At 40.8% G+C, this 25755-nt stretch overlaps 1 protein-coding gene across 4 annotated transcripts in view; it reads left to right on the forward strand.

Moving 5' to 3' along the window:
- vwa8 (von Willebrand factor A domain containing 8) overlaps positions 1–25755 on the forward strand; it is a 481708-nt gene that overhangs the window by 110002 nt on the left and 345951 nt on the right. For all 4 annotated transcript variants that reach the window (XM_072260839.1, XM_072260838.1, XM_072260837.1 and 1 more), the window contains exons 6-10: positions 640–804; positions 18953–19002; positions 21787–21895; positions 21977–22081; positions 24974–25102. In XM_072260839.1, the coding sequence (XP_072116940.1) occupies positions 640–804; positions 18953–19002; positions 21787–21895; positions 21977–22081; positions 24974–25102 (558 nt within the window). The remainder of the gene's footprint in view (positions 1–639; positions 805–18952; positions 19003–21786; positions 21896–21976; positions 22082–24973; positions 25103–25755) is intronic.

The following is a 25755-nucleotide window of genomic DNA, read 5'->3' on the forward strand; positions in this document are numbered from 1 at the left end:
CCAGCAGTTTAGGGCTCAAGTGACTTTGTAATCATTGTAACAATTTAATCAAGCGTTGCTTGCTGACTTTGCAGGGGATACTAAGTTGCAAAAGAGACTGTAAGTGCTTGGGCCCATTAAGCTAAGAAGCATAGTAGCTTTCTTTGGGTGGGAGGGAGGGGGGAAAAAAAGAGATAACAATTCCTAGTGCTAAGGGGTGTGTGTGTGGAGGGGGCATTGCTCTAAAAGAAGTAGATCCATACATTACTGCAATGCAATACAAGGTGCTGTTATAGATGACAAATTCACCCATCTCTGTTTGTTCTAAATGTGTGTTCATACATTTTCACCTCACTGAACAGTGTATTATAGATCATGTGCAAGCAGATAAGATTTAGTTTTTAATTTGGCATCGTGTTAAGCATAGATATCATGGGCTGAAAGACCTATCACGCTTCTGTAATGTTCTACATTTTGTAAAATAAATGTTAAAAATGAATTTCTGACCCTTTATGTTCATGTTGTCATGAATCCAAGGCACATGAGCTTGGATCTCATTTAAATGAATGGCAGTTTGCAGTGAATTTTCATTAAACTTTTTTTTTCGCATTTGTTGTCGTTTTGTTTTGGCCTGCTGATAACATGCTACATTCCAAACAGGAACACACAAAAGAAGAGCTGGATGTGTGGAAGATCGTACGGGTTAGTGAGGACTTCAGGGTTATAGCTCTAGGTCTACCAGTACCAAGGTATCCTGGGAATCCTCTGGATCCTCCACTTCGTTCAAGATTTCAAGCTAGAGACATTTATTGTCTACCTTTTAAGGTAATTATGACATATCCATGATGGTTCTTTCAGTGTCCTTACGATGACTTTTTCTGTTAGTCACAAATAAGAATGATTATGAATAATTATCCATAACTGGTTAAAATTCCTTCTTTCACTTTACACGAATTGAAACATTGAGTAAGTTTTCTCATCAAAGCATACAGCATAGAGATGGGACCATTGACCCACCAAATCCATGACAACCACCAAACAGCCATTTACATTAATCCTATTTATTTTGCCCCATATTCCCATCAATATTAAGTATATTCTACTACTCATCCATGATTGGTCAATTTATGGTGGTCAATTAATCTACTGGACTGCATGTTGAAAATTATTGAGAGGGAAATAGGAACAATCAGCAGGAACTTAAAGCTGTTGACCCTCTCCACCAACTAGCAACAAATATAGCATGGCATATGTTTGCTCTCTCCTTCCCCTTCCTGAAGTCCACAATCCCCTCATTACTTTTGCTGTTATTGAGTGAGAGGTGGTTGTTGCAGCACCACTCAACCAGAGTAGCTCGCTCATAAGCTGACTCATTACCACCTGTAATTTGTCCAAAAGTAGTGATGTCAGCGAATTTGAAAACAACATTGGAGCAGTGCTTAACCACACAGTCACGTTTGTATAGAGAGCAGAGCAGGGGCTAGGTATGCAGCTTTGAGGTGCACCTGCATTGATGGTCAGTGAGGAGGAAATGTGTTACCAACCATCACTGATTGAGGTCTGGTGATGAGGAAGTCAAGTATCCAGTTGCAGAGCGAGGTGGATGGTGGGGGTCCTTGATGATCGGTGCTGCTTTGCTGTGACAGTACTCCTTGCAGATGAGTTCAGTGGTGGGAGGGCTCTACCTGTGATGAGCTGAGCCATATCCGCTACTTTTTGTAGGATTTTCCTTTCAAGGACATTGGTGCTTCCATATCAGGTCGTGATGCAACTGTCCACCATATATCTTTAGAAGCTTGTCAAAATTTTGGATGATATGTGAAACCTTCACAAACTTCTGAGAAAGTAGAGATGCTGTGGTACTGGACCCAAAACAGATCCCCTGAAATGATAAGACTGAAGAATTTACAGTGACTGACCCTCTCTACTTCTAATCTGCTGATGAGGACTGGCTCATGGACCTCTGATTTCTTCCGCTCGGAGTCAATAATCAGCTCTTTAACTTTGCTGATGTTAAGTGAGAGGTTGTTGTTGTTGTGGCATAGTTCAGCCAGATTTTCTGTCTCCATCCTATATGCTGGTTCATCACCATCTTTGATTCGGCCATCATCAGCAAACTTAAATATGACATCGGAGCTGTACTTTGCCTCACACTCATAAGTATAAAGCAATTAGAATAGGAGGCTAAGCAAACAGCTTTGTGGTGACCTGTGTTGATGGTAATTACAGAGGAGATGTTGCCAAACTGATCTGAGTAGGGTCTGCAAGTGAGGAAATCAGAGACTCTGTCGCATAAGGAGATATTAAGGCCTAGGCCTTGGAGCTTATTGATTAGTTTGAAGGGATGATAGTGTTGAATGAGCAGTTGTAGTCAATGAAGAGCATTCTCTTGGATGCATTTTCACTGTCCAAATGTTTAAGTGTTGAGTGAAGAGCCAATGAATTGGCATCTGCTGTTGAACTGTTATGATGTTAAACACATTGGAGTGGATCCAAGTTGCTTGTTATGCAGGAGTTGATATGTTTCAGCACCAAACTCCCAAAGCATTTCTTCACAGTGTATGTAAGTGCTGCAGAACAATAGTCATTGAGGTAGGTTACCATGTTCTTCTTTGGCACTGGTATAATTGAAGCCTGCTTGAAGCAGGTGGGTACCTCAAACTGCCGAAGCTTCTGAGGCTTAAGGTATCAGCAAACACTACAGCCAATTGCTTACCACTGGTCTTCAGTACATCACCTGGGCCCAGTGTTTTCCATGAGTTTACCCTCTTGAATATGCTTTCACATTGGCCTCGGAGACTGAAAACACAGGGTCGTTGAAGACCTTGGGAGTTCATGAAGGTGCCTCCATGTTCTGTAGGTCAAAGCGAGCATAATAGGAATTGAGCATATCTGAGAATGAAACCTTATTGTCACATATTGTGCTTGGTTTAATTTTGTTGGAGGTAATAGCATTCAAACCCTGCCATATCTGTCGAGCATCCTTCTGTGATACAAGTTTAGTCTTGAATTGCCACTTTGGGAGACTGCACCTGTATGCAAATGGAGTAGCAGCAGTTTTGTGCTGCTCTTAGTTTTGTTCCTCTCCCCCCGTTTAAACTTTGAATTTAAAATTTTTATTTGCTGATTCTTGAAGGGGAACAATATGTCTATGTCTATGAGGAGTGGGAAGAACTTGTCTGAACCTAGTGACAAAGGTAATGGGAAAGGAAAGATGCAAAAGGAAAGACCTGATGAAATGCCACCATGGGCTGAAGATATGGTTCGGACACTGAATTCAATTAAAGATCAGAATGGGTCAATTAAAGACCAACTGGAAAAGAATAGTAATGAAATGAAGTCATTTCTTGGAAAACTTAAAGACTTGGAAACTCAAGTTATTACACACGAAGAGGAATTGAAGATAACTAAGCAAAAATTGTTTGAAGCTACAACTCATTTGGAAAGATATCAAAATAAGATTGTAGACCTGGAAACTAGGTTTCGCCGAAGGAATATACGAATTGTTGGGCTGCAAGAAGGAGCTGAAGATGGAGATTTAACTGCTCACTTTGGTAAGCATTTTCATACCTTATTTCCTATCATATTATCACAGCTGCCTACTATAGAAAGAGCACACAGAGCTGTTACTTCGAAATTTAAAGATCCAAATAAACCAAGGTCAGTTTTGGTTTGTTTTCATCACTTTAAAATTAAAGATCAAATAATGCACCAGGCAAGAAAACAGAGTTTTTAAATTTAAGGAAATCTGAGCTCCGTTTTTATGAGGATTATCCGAAGGAGGTAATGGAACAAAGATCAAGATTTGCTCTGGTAATGGAACAGGCATATGATAAGAAACTGTTTCCTTCTTTGCATTACACGACAAGAATTAAAGTTTTTTCTCCTAACTCTCCTCCTCATACATTTTTTGATCCAAAAGCTGCACTGGAGTTCGTTCAAACTATACCTGCCGCTGCTACTGAATGAACTGTCTGAGAGGTTGTTTGGTTATCTGTATATTATTGGCATTTCGGAAAGAAGATTTATGAAGGTTACTTGGATGTTTCATTGAGAGAAGATGAGGAGATTTGCTCATTATTGCATTTAATTGGTTTTATTTTGGAAAGAAGATCTATGGTTCAAGTATGACTGTTTAAATGGTTACTTGGACATTCGACTGAGAAAAAGATAAAGGGACTTGTTCCTTTAACCTAATATCTGGTTTGATGTCTTCTTTTGTATCTTTCTTAATTAATTAATTGGTAGTTTTTCCTACTAATGGGGTTTCTTTTTATATATATATTTAGGGGAGGGTTCAATTACTTATGATATTATTAATTGGTATTTTTGAACATTTAGTTGGGTTAGATATGTTATTAACTTTTTTCCTGCTTTATTATAGCTTATAACCGAATTCAAAGTTTTTTTTAGGGATTTAATGTTAAATTTAAAAAATGGCGCTGGTTTTTCTTTTTAAACAATAACATTATTTTGGTTCTTTCTTGTTTAAAAAAGATTAAATATAAATATGGGATAGCTTGTAGATGCTGGAATGTATACACTTTGTGAGACTTTATTGCTCTTCTTACAAGGTCAGTCGATTTTTTTTAACTGGGGGAGGGAGAGAGAATCTTTAAAAAATTTTTTACTGTACAGACAGAGCGGTCCCTGGCTTCGTATTCTATCGTAGGGTGCCTGCTTTTTTTCGAGCTTTGGGGGAAGGAGGATGGGGTTAGAGTTAGGAGTTTTTTCCCATTGGGTGGTTCCGGAGCATAGGTGTTTTCTATGTGGTTGTATTCTTCATTGCCGCCATTTTTGATCATCCCGTATTGGTATGTGCTCTGCGCATGTGTAAAGTAGAATAAAATTGTAGTATGGTATTTAAACGGATTAATGTAATAAGTTGGAATGTACGTAGTTGGAATCATCCCATCAAATGAAAAAAGACTTTTAAAATCATTAACCGATTCCAGCCTGATATAATTTTTGCTCAAGAGACATATATCAGGGCGGGAGATCAAAATAGATTTTTTGGATGGTTGAGGGGTTTGCAGTTTCACTCCACTTAAGGGAGTGTCCATCTTTATTAAATTCAATATACTTACTCAAGAGAATATTAAGTAAGATTTTAATGGTAGATTTTTAATTGTTAAAGGAGTGATCTGTAAGAGAAAAGTTGTTTTGGTCAATTTGTACGGCCCTAACTTGGACGATCCTTCTTTTTTTAAAAAGGTATTTGCTTTACTCCCTGATTTAAATGAATATATGTTGATAATGGGTGGGGATTTTAACTGTTGTTTAAATCCTTTGATTGACAAGAACTCAACCAATCAGCGACTTCCAAATCACTCCGCATCATTTATTAACTCCTTTTTGCCGGATTTTGGATTGATTGAATTATGGAGGTATCTGCACCCTGATACGTCCAAATTAATTATATGGGATATATTTCAAGCATTTTTACATGGTCAGGTCATTTCTTATTCAGCCTAGCTTAAAAAGCAGACTAAAGTAGAATTAGATAAGATTTCAAAACAAATTAAAGACTTAGATAACATTTATGCAATTTCCCCTGATATTGATTTATTCAAACAAAGGGTGGAACTTCAATCACAATATAACCTATTATTAACTCATCCTATTGAAGGCTATTTGCTTAAGTTAAAGAGCCAATTTTATATGTTTGGAGATAAAAATAATAAACTGCTTGCATCTCAATTAAAAACGGCTAGAGCCAAAAGGCAAATTTTGAAAATTTGTAGGAAGGATGGTACCCTGGCTTGGGAATATGAAAAAATTAATAAAATTTTTATACTGAACTTTATAAATCTCAATGTCCAGTAGATTACATAGAAACATAGAAAATAAGTGCAGGAGTAGGCCATTTGGCCCTTCGAGCCTGCACTGTCATTTATTATGATCATGGCTGATCATCCAACTCAGAACCCTGTACCAGCCTTTCCTCCATACCCCCTGATCCCTTTAGCCACAAGGGCCATATCTAACTCCCTCTTAAATATAACCAATGAACTGGCCTCAACTGTTTCCTGTGGCAGAGAATTCCACAAACTCACCACTCTCTGTGTGAAGAAATTTTTCCTAATCTCAGTTCTAAAAGGCTTCCCCTTTATCTTCAAACTGTGACCCCTCGTTCTGGACTTCCCCAACATCGGGAACAATCTTCCTGCATCTAGCCTGTCCAATCCCTTTAGGATTTTGTACGTTTCAATAAGATCCCCCCTCAATCTTCTAAATTCCAACGAGTATAAGCCTAGTCGGTCCAGTCTTTCATCATATGAAAGTCCTGCCATCACCAAGGCCTTGTACAACTGCAGTAGTACCTCCCTGCTCCTGTACTCGAATCCTCTTGCTGTAAATGCCAGCATACCATTCGCCTTTTTCACCGCCTGCTGTACCTGCATGCCCACTTTCAATGACTGGTGTATAATGACACCCAGGTCTCATTGCACCTCCCCTTTTCCTAATCGGCCACCATTCAGATAATAATCTGTTTTCCTGTTTTTGCCACCAAAGTGGATAACCTCACATTTATCCACATTAAATTGCATCTGCCATCAATTTGCCCACTCACCTAACCTATCCAAGTCACCCTGCATCCTCTTAGCATCCTCCTCACAGCTAACACTGCCGCCCAGCTTCGTGTCATCCGCAAACTTAGAGATGCTGCATTTAATTCCTTCATCTAAGTCATTAATATATATTGTAAACAACTGGGGTCCCAGCACTGAGTCTTGCGGTACCCCACTAGTCACTGCCTGCCATTCTGAAAAGGTCCCGTTTATTCCCACTCTTTGCTTCCTGTCTGCCAACCAATTCTCTATCCACATCAATATCTTACCCCCAATACCGTGTGCTTTAAGTTTGCACACTAATCTCCTGTGTGGGACCTTGTCAAAAGCCTTTTGAAAATCCAAATATACCACATCCACTGGTTCTCCCCATCCACTCTACTAGTTACATCCTCAAAAAATTCTGTGAGATTCGTCAGATATAATTTTCCTTTCACAAATCCATGCTGACTTTGTCTGATAATTTCACCGCTTTCCAAATGTGCTGTTATCACATCTTTGATAACTGACTCCAGCATTTTCCCCACCACCGATGTTAAGCTAACTGGTCTATAATTCCCCGGTTTCTCTCTCCCTTCTTTTTTAAAAAGTGGGGTTACGTTAGCCACCCTCCAATCCTCAGGAACTAGTCCAGAATCTAACGAGTTTTGAAAAATTATCACTAATGCATCCACTATTTCTTGGGCTACTTCCTTAAGCACTCTGGGATGCAGACGATCTGGCCCTGAGGATTTATCTGCCTTTAATCCCTTCAATTTACCTAACACCACTTCCCTACTAACATGTATTTCGCTCAGTTCCTCCATCTCACTGGACCCTCTGTCCCCTACTATTTCCGGAAGATTATTTATGTCCTCCTTAGTGAAGACAGAACCAAAGTAGTTATTCAATTGGTCAGCCATGTCCTTGCTCCCCATAATCAATTCACCTGTTTCTGTCTGTAGGGGACCTACATTTGTCTTAACGAATCTTTTTCTTTTCACATATCCATAAAAGCTTTTACAGTCAGTTTATATGTTCCTGCCAGTTTTCTCTCATAATCTTTTTTCCCCTTCCTAATTATTCTAAAATGAATGCTTTCTTACGAAAGATTGCTTTTCCTAAGATTTCTGTTGAGGGTCAAAAAACTCTTGATGCCCAAAATACTGAAGCCGAAATTCATAAAGCTATTTTTCAATACAATCTGGTAAGGCCTCTGGACTTGGTGGCTATCCTGTAGAATTTTATACAAAATTTGGAAAATTGCTTTCTCCGTATATGTATATGGAAATGTTTAAGGATTCTTTTGTGAAAGGTGATTTACCGTCCACTTTCTAAGAAGCTTCTATTTCTTTAATTCTTAAAAAGGATAAAGATCCTACTGATTGTGCTTTATATAGACCTATTTCATTATTGAATATTGATGCTAAGATTCTGTCAAAGATAATCGCTAAATGGTTGGAGGATGTTTTGAGTAAAATTATTTTTAAAGATCAAACAGGCTTTATAAAGGGTTGTTATTCTTTTTCAAATCTTCGGAGACTACGTAACATTATATATTCGTCCTCTTTTAAAACGCCACAATACGTCATCTCTTTGGATGCTGAAAAAGCGTTCAATTGAGTCGAATGGAAATATTTATTTAATGTTTCAGAGAAATTTGGCTTTGGTGTTAATTTTAATAATTGGATTACAATGATATATAAAGCTCCCATTGCTACTGTTATTACTAATAACTGTAGGTCTCCTTTTTTAAGCTTTCACGGGGGACAAGGTTGCCCATTAAGTCCTTTGTTATTTAATTTAATATTAGAACCCCTTGCTATTGCTCTTCGTGAAGTTAAAAATATTTATGGGATTTTTGTGAATGAGACCATTCATAACATTTCTCTTTACACTGACGATTTATTCGTTTATATATCTAATCCTGAGGAATCTCTTCCTGCCTTGCTAAAATTACTCAATGAATTTGGAGATTTTTCAGGATATAAAACAAATTTTAGTAAAAGTGAATTGTTTCCTTTAAATGAATCTGTTTCTATATATGATAATACTCCTTTCAAAGTCACCTATGTTTTTTAGATATTTAGGTGTTATAATCACTAAAAAAAAATAAGGATCTTTATAAAGCCCATTTTCTTCCCTTGGTAGACTCTATGAAGGATTTATTTAGTAGATGGAGTCCACTTGCATTTTCACTTGTTGGTCGTATTCATATAGTTAAAATGATGATTCTACCAAAATTTTTATATTTATTTCAGAATATTCCTGATTTTTTGACTAGGAAGGTTTTTGATCAGATTGATTCTATTATTTTATCTTTTACTTGGAATAATAAAAGACCAAAAATTAGTAAATGTCACTTACAAAAGTTGAACAAGGATGGAGGTTTCACTTTGCCTAATTTAAGAATGTATTACTGGGTTGTTAATGTACGATTAATGTTCTTTTGGTTATATTGGGTTGATAAGAACAAGTTGGGTAGACTTGGAATTGAAAGCTACGAAACAGTTTTAATTAACCTTGTTATTGGGAGCTGCTTTACCTGTACCATCAGCTAAAGTTGCTAATTTAAATTTATACCCTGTGATTAAGCATTCTTTACAAACTTGGCTCCAGTTCCGCAAATTTTTTAATCTTAAAAAATTTTAACTTTGTAGTTTAAAATCGAAATTACTTTTTTAAGCCTTCTTTGAGTGATCCACTTTTTTTACTTTAGAAAAATAAAGGTATTATTTCTGTTTTGGATTTATTGAAAGAAGATAGGCTGATGTCTTTTGAACAATTAGTTGATAGTGTTACGTACCCCATAACTGGCTTGCCAAACCAGCAGAAATGGAACGCTCGTTGGAGTCTGTGATTACTAGGAACTAATAAAGTTTTATTAAAGAAATAAGTAATACAGTACACTAATCGCAAGGATATAAATGTAACAGGTTAGCAATGATAATACACACATATACACAGAAATAGGGTAATAGGAATCAACCAAGCTCTATCACAGTCTATGGGTAAAATGATCAGTCTTCACTGAAGCAGAGTTCAGTTCAGTTTAGTGCAGTTCGAAGTAACCGCTGTTGTTGTACCATTGGAGAGCGAGAGAGAGAGTGAGAGATGCAGTTGGTTTTGGGCAGACCTTTTGATGTCTTCTGATCCCGCTGTGGTCACTGACTGTGACCCCTCCGTTCCGGATACGATCATTCTTCTGCGGTGAACCCGACACCCCAGGTTCCCACTGATCGTACCTTTACACCCTGTGAGCCTCTGACCAATTCCTGCGAACCGGTACTCCAAACTCCCACCAGCTTGTGGGGGCACACTGTTCTTTCCAGCGTCTCGTGGCGTGTCATGCCTTAGCAAACCTGCTCTTTTTATCCCCCTGCTGGGGTATCACCTGTCCATCAAACTTCATACAGTTCAGGTTCAAAGCAAACGGTCTGTCAATATCTGAATTGTGTTTCTTTCTCGTTAATCTCTCTCTTCTCTCCGATTAGCATTTTGAATGTTTCTCCATTGTCTTCCGTTATCTCTCTCATTAGCATCATCCGTCCGGTAGCTCTGCTTGGCGTCACACATGACACCCCTACCCTTAAAAGGATTTTTACTGGGGTAAAAATTATGGGCATGAATGCACATTATAAGATACACACTAATATACAGGTAGTCATCAGCTATTCGGCTAGTACAGAGAACTTTAAGTGTTAACACCTTGACAGACAATCAGCAATCACATTGTCCATTCCTTTTATATGTTTTATCTTAATATCAAATTCCTGTAATACCAGGCTCCAACTTAATAAGCGTTTGTTTTTATCCTTCATTGTGGCCAAAAACACGAATGGATTGTGATCAGTGTAAATTATCAGTGGTTTCCGTGCCAGACAAATATAAACCTCAAAATGTTGTAATGCCAGTATGATTGCCAGTAATTCCTTCTCCACAGTGGAATAATTTCTCTGATGTACATTAAAATTCTTAGAAAAATAAGCCACTGGGTGTTCAATTTCCTCTTTGTCTGTCTGCAACAGCACCACCCCTGCCGCTTTGTCGCTAGCATCTGTTGCTAGGGAGAAGGGTTTTGAAAAGTCAGGCGCATTCAATACAGGGTAGTGACACAGAATTGCCTTCAGACTCTCGAAGGCTTGTTGACAAAGGTCGTTCCACACAAACTTCGCATTCTTCGGCAAGAGCTTAGTAAGAGGGATGGTAATACCGCAAAGTTTTTGGAAAACTTCCGATAGTACCCCACCATCCCCAAGAACCTTCTCAGGGCTCTCTTGTCTGTCGGGATGGGAACTTCAGAGATAGCCTGTACCTTAGCCTGCATCGGTGCCAGCTGCCCCTGTCCTACCACATACCCCAGATATGTGACCTTAGCGTGGCCGAACTCACTGTTCGTGAGGTTCACTATCAGGTTGGCTTCAGACAGCGGTTTAAACAGTTCCTCTACTGCCACACTGTGCTCCTCCCACGTGTCACTCCAGACCACTAAATTATCAATATATGCTTCTGCGTTCTTTAACCTTTTTATTACTGAATTAATCATCCTTTGTAAGGTCCCTGGGGCGTTTTTCATGGCAAAGGGTAAAACATTATACTCATATAACCTGGACGGAGTGACAGATGCTGAGATTTCCCTAGCCCGGTCGGTTAAAGGAACGCACCAGTACCCTTTCAGCAAATCGATCTTTGTGATGTACTTAGCTCTCCCCATTTTATCGATGCAATCGTCTACCCTTGGGATGGGGTAAGCATCAGTTTTTGTGATGGCGTTCACCTTTCTGTAATCTGTACAGAATCGTATGCTCCCATCGGGTTTCGGGCCAACCACACAGGGAGAAGCCCATTCCAATTTGGATGGCCTAATAATACCTGTGGCTAGCATGTGTTCAATTTCTTTCTCCACTAGTTTGTCCTTCTCCAAGTTCATCCTATAGGGGTGTTGCTTAATAGGCTGATCTGATGTGACAACAACATCATGTACCATCCCCTTGCATCGCCTCGGGACACCGGACATACATCTGCATGCCGGTTAATTAACTTTATCAGCGGCTCGCACTGTTCAGGGGTTAAGTGAGAAACCTTATCAGCAAAGTTGGCCAAAACAATAGTGTTTTCCAATCTGGTTGGCACCATATTTATCTTTTCAAGATGGGTTTTCCCCTTATCATTTGGCACCCCAGCCTCATTAATTTTCGTGATAACACTGACTAGATCTGCTTTCTGATTGTGGTAAGCTTTTAACATATTAATATGTACTAATTGGGTTGGCTTACATCTGTCCGGCATTTCGATAACATAATTCAAAGAGTCTATCTTTTTAATCACTTTGTACGGACAGTGGAATCTCGCCTGGAGGGGGTTGGTTACCACTGGAAACAGAACTAAGACCCTATCGCCCACTTGAAACACTTGCTCGCGGGCACGTCTATCATACCACTGTTTCATTTTAGTTTGGGAGTATCGTAGATTTTCTTTGGCACGGTCACAGATCCTTTTAAGCCTCTCACGAAATTTTAAAACAAAATCAATCACATTGACTTGTACTGTGGGACTGGACCATTGCTCTTTCAGTAAGGTCAGAAGTCCTCTGGACCGATGACCGAAGACAAGCTCGAATGGGCTGAACCCCAGTGACTCCTGAACCATGTCCCTTACGGCAAATAAATAACAGGAGAGGCAAGGCATCATCCCAGTTCCTAGCGTTCTCTTGACAATAAATTTTAATCATGGTCTTTAATGTTGCGTGGAATCTTTCCAAAGTCCCTTGGGACTCCGGGTGGTACGCAGAGGCCAAAATTTGCTTTGCTCCCATCTCATCCAACATCCGTCGGAATGTGTGAGATGCGAAGACACTCCCCTGATCTGACTGGATTTCCCTTTGCAGCCCCACCGTAGTGAAAAATTTCACAAGCGCCTTTATCACTGCGGGATCCTTGACGCTTGCCAGGGGCACAGCCTCCGGAAACCTGGTGGCAGCGCACATCATAATCATCACATACTCTCGCCCACTCGCAGTTCTGGGCAGGGGACCGACAAAATCCACAATTATTCGGGAAAAAGATTCCCTGAAAGTGGGTATCGGTCGAAGGGGCGCTTTAGGCAGGACCTGATTTGGCTTTCCTACCACCTGACATGAATGACACCGTCTACAATATTCAATAATATCCTTCCTCATGTTCGGCCAGTAAAACTCTTCCATAATTCTATCGACTGTTTTCCTCACCCCAAAATGTCCACCAAGGGGTATCTTGTGGGCCAGGTTAAAAATCTCGCCCCTATAAATTTTCCGCACTACCACCTGGTGTACCACCCCCCACTCCTCATCTGCGGGCACAGTACTTGGTCTCCATTTCCTCATCGGTACTCCCTCCTTCATATAATAGCCCACCGGTTCCCTTTTTATATCTGCTTCAGAGAGAGCTGTCTCCGTCAAGACCATCAGCACCTTGTCTCGTTCCTGTGCCTGTATAAATTCCTTCCTCGCTAATGATAAATCTACCTCAACTCCCTCACTTTCTTCCGCTCCACTATGCTCCTTCTTCTCACTTTCTAACCCCTCCTGGTACAAGGCTGGTAAAAACGCCTCAGCTAAATCTACATTCGCTTCGGCAGCCTTTCTGGACATGCGCCGAGTTACTGTGCAAACGGGTTAAACCTGTGAGTCCATGGGCGGGTCCTCAGTCTGGCAGGCTTGCTTGTCAGCTTTATTGCTGGGTACACATCTCCACCTGCAAGATTGTTACCGAATAAGACCTCCATGTCTTCCATTGGTAATTCAGGCCTCACCCCTTTCGTGACCGGTCCGGAGACCAAGCCACTTTTTAGGTGTATCTGGTGCAAAGGTACTACTTCAGTCCCTTTCCCAATGCCTTTTATCACACTGACCTCCCCAGTCTCAGTCTCTGCACTAAAGTCTTAAGTCTGCACCCTCCTTAAGATCAATGACTGACAAGCTCCAGTCTCTCCAGATCTGTACTGGAACTGGGGTTGACCCCTCCTTCACCGACACCAATCCGGTCGAAGTAAACTTCTCGCGCCCTTCCTGAACGCTATCAGACCTCTTTTCCCCTAGCGGTTTGTTTACCGGCTCAGTACAGCCAGTCGGAGTCGTCGTTTTTCCTTTACCCGTCTCCTTCTTTGGGGCAAAACACCTGGACGCAATGTGACCGGCTTTCCCACAGTTATAGCATACGACCCCAGGAGACTTCCGACCAAACTGCTTCCTGTCTTCCTTATCCTTCTCACTAGTCCCCGGCTTACTTTCTGGCTTTTCCGGCGGACTTTCTCCGCCCTCTCGACTACCCTTCTAGTAGTTCTTACTCAGGGTAAACTTTGCTTTGTGTGTTAACGCGTACTCATCCAGTAACTTAGCAGTTGCGGCTAAGGTTTCTGCCTCTTTCTCATCTAGATAGGGCCTCATGCCTTCAGGGACACAACCTTTAAATTGCTCAGTCAGTATTAGCTGTAGCAGTCTGTCATAATTCCCAGTGACCCCTTTCGAGGCGCACCAACGCTCACAGTACATCTGCATCTCACGGGCAAACTCTGAATACGTGCAGCCCCACTGCTTCCTCACATTCCGGAACTTTTGCCGATATGCCTCCGGGACCAACTCATAAATCCTGAGTATAGCCTCTTTCACCACATCATACCTCTGGGCATCTTCTGCTGACAATGCCGAGTAAGCTTGCTGAGCCTTCCCCTTAAGTACGCTCTGATGCAAAACAGCCCACTTATCCCTCGGCCAGTCCTGACTTGCAGCGACTTTTTCAAAATGTAGAAGGTACCGATCAACATCGGCCTCCTCAAATGGGGGAACCAACCTAACCTCCTGGGTTGCCCTGAACCCTCCACCTTGGTTCGGCATTTGCCCGCTCTCTAGCGTCATCCTTAACTTCTCCAGCTCAAACTCCCTTTCCTTCTACTTGTCTCTCTCCTTCCGTTCTAGCTGCCTTTCTCAGAACTCGTGCTCGAGTCTTAATTTTTCCATCTGCAGCTGCACTGCCTCTCCACCAGGTTTGCTCATAGACACCAGCTCCAGCTCCCCATGGGGAAACACACCTTTAGATACATAATGCTCAATGATAGCTCTGAGCAGCTCCGCTGTCCTCATTGTCGGCTTCCCCTTAAAAAGATTCAACCGATTTTGCAACAATCGCCAATTCTGATTTCCTGGCATCTTCTAATGCCTCCAAGGTTGGCGCCTTTAGAAGTTCCTCAATCTCCATTTCTGCTGTTTGCCCTCTTTTTTTTCTTTCGGGAATTTTAACCCAATCAAATTACCCAGTCTTAATTTTGGCGTTCAGAATCCCGGATGAGCCCCCACTTATGTTACGTACCCCATAACTGGGTTGCCAAACCAGCTTAAATGGAACGCTCGTTGCAGTCTGTGATTACGAGGAACTATTAAAGTTTTATTAAAGAAATAAGTAATACAGTACACTAATTGCAAGGATATAAATGTAACAGGTTAGCAATGATAATACACACATATACACAGAAATAGGGTAATAGGAATCAACCAAGCTTTATCGCAGTCTAGGGGTAAAATGATCAGTCGTCAGTGAAGCAGAGTTCAGTTCAGTTTAGTGCAGCTCGAAGTAATTGCTGTGGTTGTACCGTTGGGGGGAGAGAAAGAGAGAGAGTGAGAGATGCAGTTGGTTTCGGGCAGACCTTTTGATGTCTTCTGATCCCACTGTGGTCACCGACTGTGACCCCTCCGTTCCGGATGCGATCGTTCTTCCGCGGTGAACCCGGCACCCAGGCAAGGGCGAACACACACCCCAGGTTCCCACCGATCGTACCTTTACACCCTGCAAGACTCTGACCAATTCCTATGAACCGGTCCTCCAAACTCCCACCAACTTGTGGGGGCATACTGCTCTTTCCAGGGTCGCGTGGCCTGTCGTGCCTTAGCAAACCTCTTTTTATTCCCCTGCTGGGGTATCACCTGTCCATCAAACTTCAAACAGTTCAGGTTCAAAGCAAACGGTCTGTCAATATCTGAATTGTGTTTCTTTCTTGTTAATCTCTCTCTTCTCTCTTATTAGCATTTTGAATGTTTCTCCATTGTCTTCCGTTATCTCTCTCATTAGCATCATCTGTCCGGTAGCTCTGCTTGGTGTCACACATGACAATAGATTTTCTCTTTCATACTCACACTTTTTACAATACCTTCAAGTTGGATATTTCTTACAAAATGAAGGGTTCTATTGGAAGAATTTCTAATTTACTATTACAATGAGATAAGTGTCCGTTAATTAAGATTAAACATGACTGGGAAAAGGAACTCAATTTGACTTTTATGACGGAGGATTGGACACAGATTCTGAAGCTGGTTAACTCTTCTTCGATCTGTGCTAATCATTCACTGATTCAATTTAGAATTGTACATCGTTACCACCTGACGAAGGAGCAATTGTCTAAAATATTCCCTGATGTCGATAGTTATTGTGATAGATGTAAAACTGAGACAGCTACACTGACACATGTTTTGGTCTTGTTCTATACTGGAACAGTTCTGGAAGTCAGTTTTGTCAACAATTTCGAAAGCACTTAAAATTAATTTACAACCTAACAAATTAACTGTGTTTTTTGGAATAATTCCTCAAAATATCCATGGTATCTCTGTGTCTGACTAACATGTTATTGCATTTGTTACATTGATAGCTAGGAGGGCCATTTTGTTGAAGTGGAAGGATACATCAGCTCCCACTTTGTCACAGTGGTTCTCTCAAGTGATGCTATGTCTTAATTTGGAGAAAATTAGAAGTCAAACCTTTGAACCTATGTTTGATTTTGAGAAAAGATGGGGTTCATTTGCTCGTTATTATCATATGAATTAATTGATAAATTTCCTCCATGATCTAATTGTAAATTTTTGGTACATTCTTTTTTCTTGCTGGTGGTTTGATGTTTATCTTTAAAAGCTTTTTGTATGATGCATGGCTCCGGGGTTGAACACCTAATGGGTTTTTTTTCCCCTCACTTTTTCTTGCTTAGTAGGGGGTTATTAATGACAAAATTTTTTTCAATCTTTAAAATAATGTTTTTTTTTCTTGAGACATTGTAAGTGTTGCTTACTTCGATGTACTCATGTTAATTTTGGATAATAATAATTAAAAGATTTCAAAAGAAAAGAACTACCACTTTGCATGTGGGATGACTTTCTGAGATCATACGTGGACCTCTTATAGTTTCTTCATAAGACCTGAATGCAATTGATTTAGCCCTCAGCAGATTGTGGATCTCTTGGTTCATCCAGGGCCTCTGGTTGGGGAAGACTGAATGACTTTGTATGGACACGTATCCTCAAATGTTCTTTATAAAGTCTGTGACAACCGTGGCATATTCATTCAGATCCTCTCATGAGTCATTTAACATGGTTCAGTCCACCAACTTGAAGCAATCCTGCAGCTACTTCTTTGTCTCCTATGACCACCTTGCTGTTGTCCTGACCTCTGGTGGCTTACTGTTTTGCCTCTGCTTGTATGCAGGTAGGAGGAGGACAGCTAGATGATCAGATTTCCCAAAATGCAGTCTAGGGATGAAAGGATAGGTATTCCTGATCATTTTGTAACATTGGTCAATTATGTTGGGACCCATGATGCTGCAGGCAATATGTTGATGATAATTGGGCAGATATTTCTTCAAGCATACCTGATTGAAATCCATGTCAATATTGTTGACTGTCTCTTGTTTCCTAATTATGATACTCAATACATTGAGTGCTTGATTAACATCTGCCTTTGGAGGTATGTAAACTGCGGCAGAATCACAAAGAAAGGTTAGCAGTTAATAATTAGACATTCCACATCAGGAGAACAAGAGTATGACAAGACCATTATGTCCGAGCACTAAGCAGAATTTATCGTGCAACACAGACCACCCCCCCCCCAACCTCTTGCCTTCTCTGAAACAGTAGTTCAGTCCATATGTTGAATCGAGAAGCCCTCGGGTTGGACCACTGTGTGTCTCCGTGAAATAGAGAATGCAGCAATATCTCATTAGCTTTGAATCCAACAACCTTGCCCTTAGGTCCTCTGTCTTGTAGTGGTACGCAAATTAGAGTGGATCCAAGTCATCTCTGAGGAAAGAGTTCAGTTCCACCATAGCTAATCTCTTCATTGAGGTTGATGTAAGAACTACTGCATGATTGTCATTGAGGCAGGTCACCACGATCTTCCTGGGCACCGGTACGATAGATGCCTCTTTGAAGCAGATGAAAATTTCAGATCACAGAAGCAATAGGTTGTGTATATCTAAATTCGCTAGCTAGTTGTTTTGCATAGATCCATAGTACTCCGTGAACTCATCCGGGCCAGACCCCTTGCATAGATTCACTCTTACACTCTTCAAGAATACTTAGACCTCGGCTTCAGAGATTGAAATTAGAGGGTTATTTAGAGACATGGGGATTCGCATTAGTGTATCATAGTTCTTCCTATGAAAGCGCTTTAAAACCATTGAGGAGTGATGGGTCAATTGCCACTTACGCTACCTAATCTTACCTTGAACAAAATTATTTATTGTGCAAGTCTGCCAGAGCATCCAAGCATGTATCTGTGATTCAAGTTTAGCCTGAAATTGCCTCTTTGTGCTTGCAATGGCCTTCTGGAGATCATACGTGGACTTATTACATGACTCTAGGTCACCAGACCTGAACACCACAGATATAGCCCTCAGTAGATTATGAATTTTGTGGTTCATCCATTGTCTTCCATAGGGGAAGAATTGGAATGTTTTTGTGAGTACAAACTTGTTCTCACATGTCCTTATTAAGTCTGTGACACTATTAATTTAAGTCTGCTGATAAATCCTTCAACATGCAGTCAACTCAAAGCAATCAAAGAATAAGAGAAGGAGAAGAATGTGGCTGGAAGAAAATCAGGTCGAAATAAGAATGAGAAAAAAATAATGTTGATTGAGTGTAATTAGGGAGAGGATCAAAATCAAGGAGATAGAAAGTTGGCAGAAATCCTGAGTCAGATGGTGGTAATTTGTTGAATGCCTTGTTATTTGTTGTTATCAAGTACTAGCCACAGGTGTAGTATGTGTGGAATTTCTTTTTTTTATGGATAATAGAGTTTTTTGGGGGGGAGGGTTTAGGAAGAGAGCGGTCTTGGTTTATGTGAGAGGACTGGGAGGATATCTGGGATCGTTTTTGGATTTTTCAGTTTATTTGCATTCAGATTTGTGCCAACTCTTTTTGGACTTACTCAATGATATTGACATCAGCTTCATGAAGCTGCAGAGAGTTGTGCACTCTGTCCAATACATTATGGGCACATGTGTATGAGTTGCCAGGTTGGTGCATAGAATTGAAAATTCTGATTTATTTGTGTTGAATTTATAGTGGACTTGGCTTTTGAAGAAATGCTAGTCCTATTTTGATTCCTTTTCACACATTCTTTTTCCAGGACCATTTGACACTCTTGTATGCTATCGGACCAAATGTGCCCACTGAGAGGTATGGGGTAATAATATTATATCTACTATATGGCAGTATTAAAATAAAATAAAAATCCCTGTATAGCACTTACTTGAAAACAAACCAAAACAATTGAGATACAAAGCCAGGGTACTTGACATTGTGTGATGCGCTTCCAAATAACTAATTTCTAAATTGACAAAGGCACATTCAATCCTTTATTACGAAGCCAGCAAAGACAAACAATCTTGTATCACTAAAAATTAATGAAAGTAAATTAGTGATATAGTAATCTTAGTGTTCAAATCAGGGTAATCAAGCGTTTTAATTAGCGACATCAGAATTAGCATTCTGTACGTATTTAAGTGGTCTAATAACGTTCCAATTAACGGTCAGCAAAAAGAAAATCATTTCCCATGTATTAACCCCTCTCCACTAGACTTAACTAAACAACTAATTAACATAGCGTGAATATATAGCTGTACTCATTTAATTTTATCACGCCCCAACACATGTGACAGATTGTCATAATAAGCATGCCACAAAATACAATGCAGACAGAAAATAGATGCACCACCCCTGTAGCCTGGAAGTGCTAAGCAAGCCAGACAATATTTACTGAGAGAGATAAAGAAGCATGTCGTTGACCCCCCCCCCCCCCAGAAGCTATCTATTAATCAGTAAAAAGTGGGGCAGAGTGAGTAAATGAGAAAGAAGGAAGATAGAGGTGAAAAAAAATTACTGCAAGTTGGAGAAATCAATGTCTGTGCCATCAGGTTGAAAGCTACCTAGACAGAATATAAAGTGTTGGTCCTCCAACCTGAGAGTGGCCTCTTCATGGCAGAAGAGGATAATGTCACAGTGGGAATGAGGATTGGAATTGAAATGGTTGGATTTCTTTTTGCGGGTGGAGTGAAGGTGCTCAACAAAGCTGCTCTCCCAATCTACGTTTGGTCTCACCAATGTAGAGGAGGCCAAATTGGGAGCGTCGGATACAGTAGATACTCCAACAGATTCACGGGTGAAGTGTTGCCTTACCTGGAAGGACTGTTTGGTCGGGGACATAAGAGATGTTATTCTACTTCAAATTAGTTTTCCTTCCTCCACCATTGACACTGCCCTCGCCTGCAGCTCCTGCTTTCCACAAATATCTGTGCTCCTTAATAGAGATAGGTGGGCACGTGGACACTGGTGCCAAGCTGTATGGGTCCTAATGCCCTTCCCTTGGACAACATTGGTGTCGTGGAGAGGGGAGACTTGCAGCATGGGCAACTGCTGGTCTTCCATACAACCTTGCCCAGGCCTGCACCCTGGAGAGTGAAGACTTTCCAGGCGCAGATCCATGGTCTCGCAAGACTAATGGATGCCTTTACTTCACTTTAATAGAGATAGAGTTCCTCTTGTCCTCACCGAAAACCCTATAAGCCTCTGTACCCAACACATCATTCTCCACAACTTCCACCTCATTTAATATGACTCTACTGCTAAACACATCTTTACCTTACCCCCACCCCCCCGCCACTCTCTGCTTTCTGCAAGTATCATTCCTTCTGTGATTCCTTTGTCCATTGGTCCCTCCCCACTAGTCTCCCTCCTGGCACTTACTCCTGCAAGTCGCAGAAGTACTACACCTATTCACCTCCTCCCTCAGATCCATTCAAGGTTCCAAATAAGTGAGACAACACTTCATCTCAGAATTTTTTTGGGGTCATCTTTTGTATCCAGTGTTGCCGATGTGGCTGTTATATTGGTGAGACCTGAAAAATTGGGGGACTGCTTTGATGAACACTTTCCCTTCATCCGCAAAATGCAGAATTTCCCAGTGACCAACCATTTCAATTCCAATTCCCTTTCCCATATGTTGACCCATGGCGTCCTCTTCTGCCACAATGAGGCCATTCTTAGGTTGGAGAAGTATGCTTTATATTCCGTCCAGGTAGTCTCCAACCTGATGCTATGAACATTGATTTCTCCAACCTCCAATAATTTTTTTCACCCTTCCCTTTTCTTCTTCTCATTTACCTACTGTACTCCCACCTTACCTCACTCCCCACTTACCTGTCACCTCCCTCCCCCTGTGTGTCCCTCCTCCTTCCCTTTCTCCCATGGTCCACTCTCCTTTCCAATCAGATTCCCTTTTCTCCAGGCCTTAGTCTCTTCCACATATCACCTCTGAGCTTCTTATTTCATGTCCCCTTTCCCACTTATCTGGCTTCAATTATGACCTTCTAGCTTGTACTTTCCCTGCCCTCCACCTTCCAATTCTGATATCTTTCTCTTCCTTTCCAATCCTGATGAAGGGTCTCGACCCTAAACATCAACTGTTTATTCATTTCCATACATGCTGCCTGACCTGTTGAGTTCCTCCAGCATCTTGTGTGTGTTGTTAGGTATTCAGTTTCTTTAAGCAGTTTTTGGTATTAAAATGTTAGCAACAGGAATGAAGGCTGATCAATAGTCAAGACTCATTCAGTTGGATATCAAAGAATGAGCTGGGTCTGGAAACATGTATCATGGAAGTGGGCTTGTTATGGCCTGTGAAGGAATGTTGGTTGCACTTCCAGAAACGAGTCTAACCATCCTTCCCAAGCTCATGTACATGAAGTTACGAACAGAATACAGTAGTTCTGTTTCCCTTTTGTGCCTCAAACGGTTCTGCACCTAGTCAAGGCTGATCCTCATTACTCTTACCAACTTGCAGTATTGTTTAATGTTTGAATTGTTACTATGTATTAAAGTAGAGCTATAGCAGCATAAAATGTGAAAACTTAACCTGATTAGCATTCTGCAGCTTAATAACTAAAGCATTTTCTTCTTATCCAGAATATCTCAGATGCTGTCTTTTGCAATGGCCCTTTGCACTCAAGAATCCACAACTCTTGGTTTGCCTGAGTTTCCCGTGGATAATCTACCAGCTATCATTAAAATCATGGTATGTGCATATGATAGCTGAACACAACCTTACACATTTAATTTATAAGAGAATTTAATTAAACTTCTACTCTCTGAATAGGATGCATTTCCCATGATGTCTGCTCAGCAACTGCTCCATAGACTTTATCCATATGATTTAATGCTGGGAAAAGAAGGTGTAATTGGAGTGGAAGATGTATTGAAAGTAAGTAATAACGATTACAGGCGAATCCCTCATCATGACTGATTTACTGAGCAATTGGTGTATGGGTGCCCATTGAAATCAGTACTCCATTAGGAATGTAAGTCCACGGCCTCCTCTACTGCCACAATGAGGCCACACTCAGGTTGGAGGAGCAACATCCTTTATTCTGTCTGAATAGCCCTCAACCTGATGGCATGAACATTGATTTCTCTAACTTCTGGTAATTGCAACCCCTCTCCTTCACTATTCCTGTCTCACCTCATCTCCTTACCTGCACATCCCCACCCTCTGGTGCTCCATCTTCTTCCCTTTCTTCCATGGTCTTCTATCCTCTCCTATCCAATTCCTGCTCCTCCAGCCCTTTATCTCTTTCACCAATCAACTTCCCAGCTCTTTAGTTCACCCTCCTCCCCCTCTCCTCCGCCCCAAACATTTACTGTTTACTCTTTTCCAAGTATGGTGCCTGGCCTGCTGAATTCCTCCAGTATTTTGTGTGTGCTGCCTTCGATTTCCAGCATCTGCAGATGTTTTTGTATTTGTGACTCCATTAGGAATAGCTGAGCAGTGAACTTAAATGGTTAAAGAAAGTTAGCATGAGATCCATGTCCCAGATGTACACTTTAGTATGACATTTAATCCAAATTAAATATAACTACTGCCATTTGATAGAAATTCATATCTTTAAATATTAAATTTAACTATTAATGAGAACCATTTTATTCATAGAATTGCCATAGTTCTTCAACATGCTGGCTAGACAACAGTATACTATGGGATTGGCCTCATAATTCCCTGGGTAGTGAGTCTCAAAAAGATTGTTTCCACCGAGAGGGAGTAGAAATTAGAGGATAAAAACAGTATCTTGAAAGCTATTTAAAAATAATCCGGTGGGTGATTGTTAAACAGCTCTCTTAGTAATGTTGTGGTATGGCAGATCTCAAATGGTAGTAACATTCTATCCTAAATTTGGTAAAGGCATCAGATTAACTACTGTCCTCTCTTATATTCTTTTCAAAGTGTTTCTTTCAGTATTTTGTGTTGCAAGGACATTTTCAGAAGCAAACGTGAGTGCATGTTTTAAAGTAATCATCATGACTTATTATATATCAACAAGGATTGAATGGAGATGAAGTTGGTCACTGAAAAAATGGAAGCATTGCCTTTGCAGGCCCTTGAATGTGTTTACTTTGGCTGACTCAGAGAGTTGCAAGACCCCATGCAGGCTGTAAAGTTCCTACTTGCAATCCTTCCTTTGCTCAGCCCATCTCAGAAAATCAACTGGGTCAACTTATTAAATCATTCATTTTTGGGATCTAGGCATTGCTTACTACATCAACATTTCTTGCCTGTGCTTAATTGCTCTTCCGTTACAGTCCTTCTAGCAATGGTGCTGCCATTGTTCACATGGAGAAGGAATTCCAAAATTTAACCCCAACAACACTGAAGGGCCATTAATATACTTTCCATTCAGAATGGTCTGTCATCTGGAGGAGAATTTGAAGATGAGGGTGTTTTCATGTGTCTGCTGCGAATGTCCTTGATAATTTTATCCGTACATTTGGGAAGTACTATCGAAGTAGCTTGGGCAAGTACTTGCAGTACATTGAATTGAATTGACTTTATTTCTTACAGTCTTCACATACACAAGGGGTAAATCTTTATGTTACATCTCCATCTAAATGTGCAATGTGCAATCATAGTAATTTATATTAAATAGAACAGTCAATGTAATATAGAGTACACTCAAGTCAGCGTGAGTTGATCAGTTTGACGGCCTGGTGGAAGAAGCTGTTTCAGAGCCTGTTGGTCCTGGCTTTTGTGCTGCGGTACCGTTTCCCAGATGGTAGCAGCTGGAATAGATTATGGTTGGGGTGACTTGGGTTCCCAATGATCCTACGGGCCCTTTTTACACACCTGTCCTTGTAAGTGTCCTGAATCATGAGAAGTTCACAACTACAGATGCGCTGGGTTGTCCGCATCACTCTCTGCAGAGTCCTGCGATTAAGAGAGTTACATTTCCCATATCAGGCAGTGATGTAGCCAGTCAGGATGCTCTCAATTGTGCCCCTGTTGAAAGATCTTAGAATTTGGGGGCTCATACCAAACTTCCTCAACTGTCTGAGGTGAAAGAGGTGCAGTTGTAGATGCTGAGGAACTTAAAGCTGTTTACCCTCTCAACCCCAGATCCGTTGATGTCAATAGGGGTTAGCCTGTCTCCATTCCTCCTGTAACCCACAACCAGCTCCTTTGTTTTTGCGACCTTGAGGGAGAGGTTGTTTTCTTGACACCACTGTGTCAGAGAGATGACTTCTTCCCTGTAGGCCACCTTGTTATTGCTTGAGATAAGGCCAATCAATGTAGTGTCGTCTGCAAATTTAGTTAGCAGATTAGGGCTGTGGGTGGTACAGATTACAGCAACTATATATGTGGTGAAGGGAATGAAGATTTACTGTGGTTGATGAGGTGCCAATTGAGGCTTCTTTGTCCTAATGGTGTTGAGATCCTTGAGAGTTATTAAAATTGTATTCATCTAGTGAAAAGGCTTTTTCCATCGCACTGCCCATTTATGCCTTGAAGATGTCACTGTCCCCAGCCTCTGATCTACTTATACTGCCACTGTAGTTATGTGTCTGAAATTTTGAAACCACAGTTCCCCACAGAACATTGATCTGCAACTCCCATAGTATCAATAAACAGCACAGTACCATTTTGGATACTTTCAGAGAAAGTGCCCTATTAACATTTTCTACTAGAATTTTTTGTGTGAAATAGTTAAAAGTCAATGTTGCAGAAGTGCATTCATGAATTGAAGACTGTCCAACTTGTTTTTCTTTGTTATTATGATTATTCGTTTACTTAACAGAAGATAAACTAAAAATGTATTTATTTTAGACATTCGATTTGCTCGACTCAGCAAGTACCTCTCACCCAAAGGGAGTTACTGGTATTAAAAAAATGAACGGCGAAACTTCACATACTGAGGCTATTGTTCAAATTGGTGACAAAGAGATGGCCATTAAGGTAATTAATTCTTTCTTAATGATAGAACACATTGGATGCACATCGAATTGAGTATTTAATTTCTGATAGTCACTTTTAACACTTTGCCTGGTTCCCCTTTGTAAATGAACTTGTTGCAGTATCATCTTAAATTCTTAAGTACTTTTGCAAACAGGTTCTGTCTGATGTCCAGATTTCATAGCGGTTAGATTTAGCTTTATTGAATGCTAAGAAAACGATCAAGGGAATGGCGGCGTAAGGAAAATGTCTCTCGACAAAAAAGAAGGTAAACTGCCCCATAATCGAATTTAGACAAATACTTAATATTGCATAACTATATTAATAAAAGGGGCAAGGATGCTGTCTAAGAACAAGATTAAAAAGTCTGCTCCGAAGGCTGATAAGAGACGCAGCAAGGCGACGGGCCTAGCTCCCCCACGGCAAGCCAGGACGGAGATAATGAGGTGGAATCGGTGACTCTGTCCTTGATTCTCAGAGAGATTCGCGAGTTCCGACAAGGTAACAGCAAACAGCTGGAAGATACTAAAGGAGAAATAGTAAAAACTAACTCGCGGATAGATGAAGCCGAAGCGAGGATTGTTGGAATTGAAGAGAAGCTACAAAACGCAGAGGAGGTGATAGCAGAAATGCTGAAGCCGCAAGACCAGCTCCAG

Source organism: Mobula birostris, chromosome 6 (genome assembly GCF_030028105.1).
Source record: "Mobula birostris isolate sMobBir1 chromosome 6, sMobBir1.hap1, whole genome shotgun sequence".
Classification (NCBI taxonomy): Eukaryota; Metazoa; Chordata; class Chondrichthyes; order Myliobatiformes; family Myliobatidae; genus Mobula; species Mobula birostris.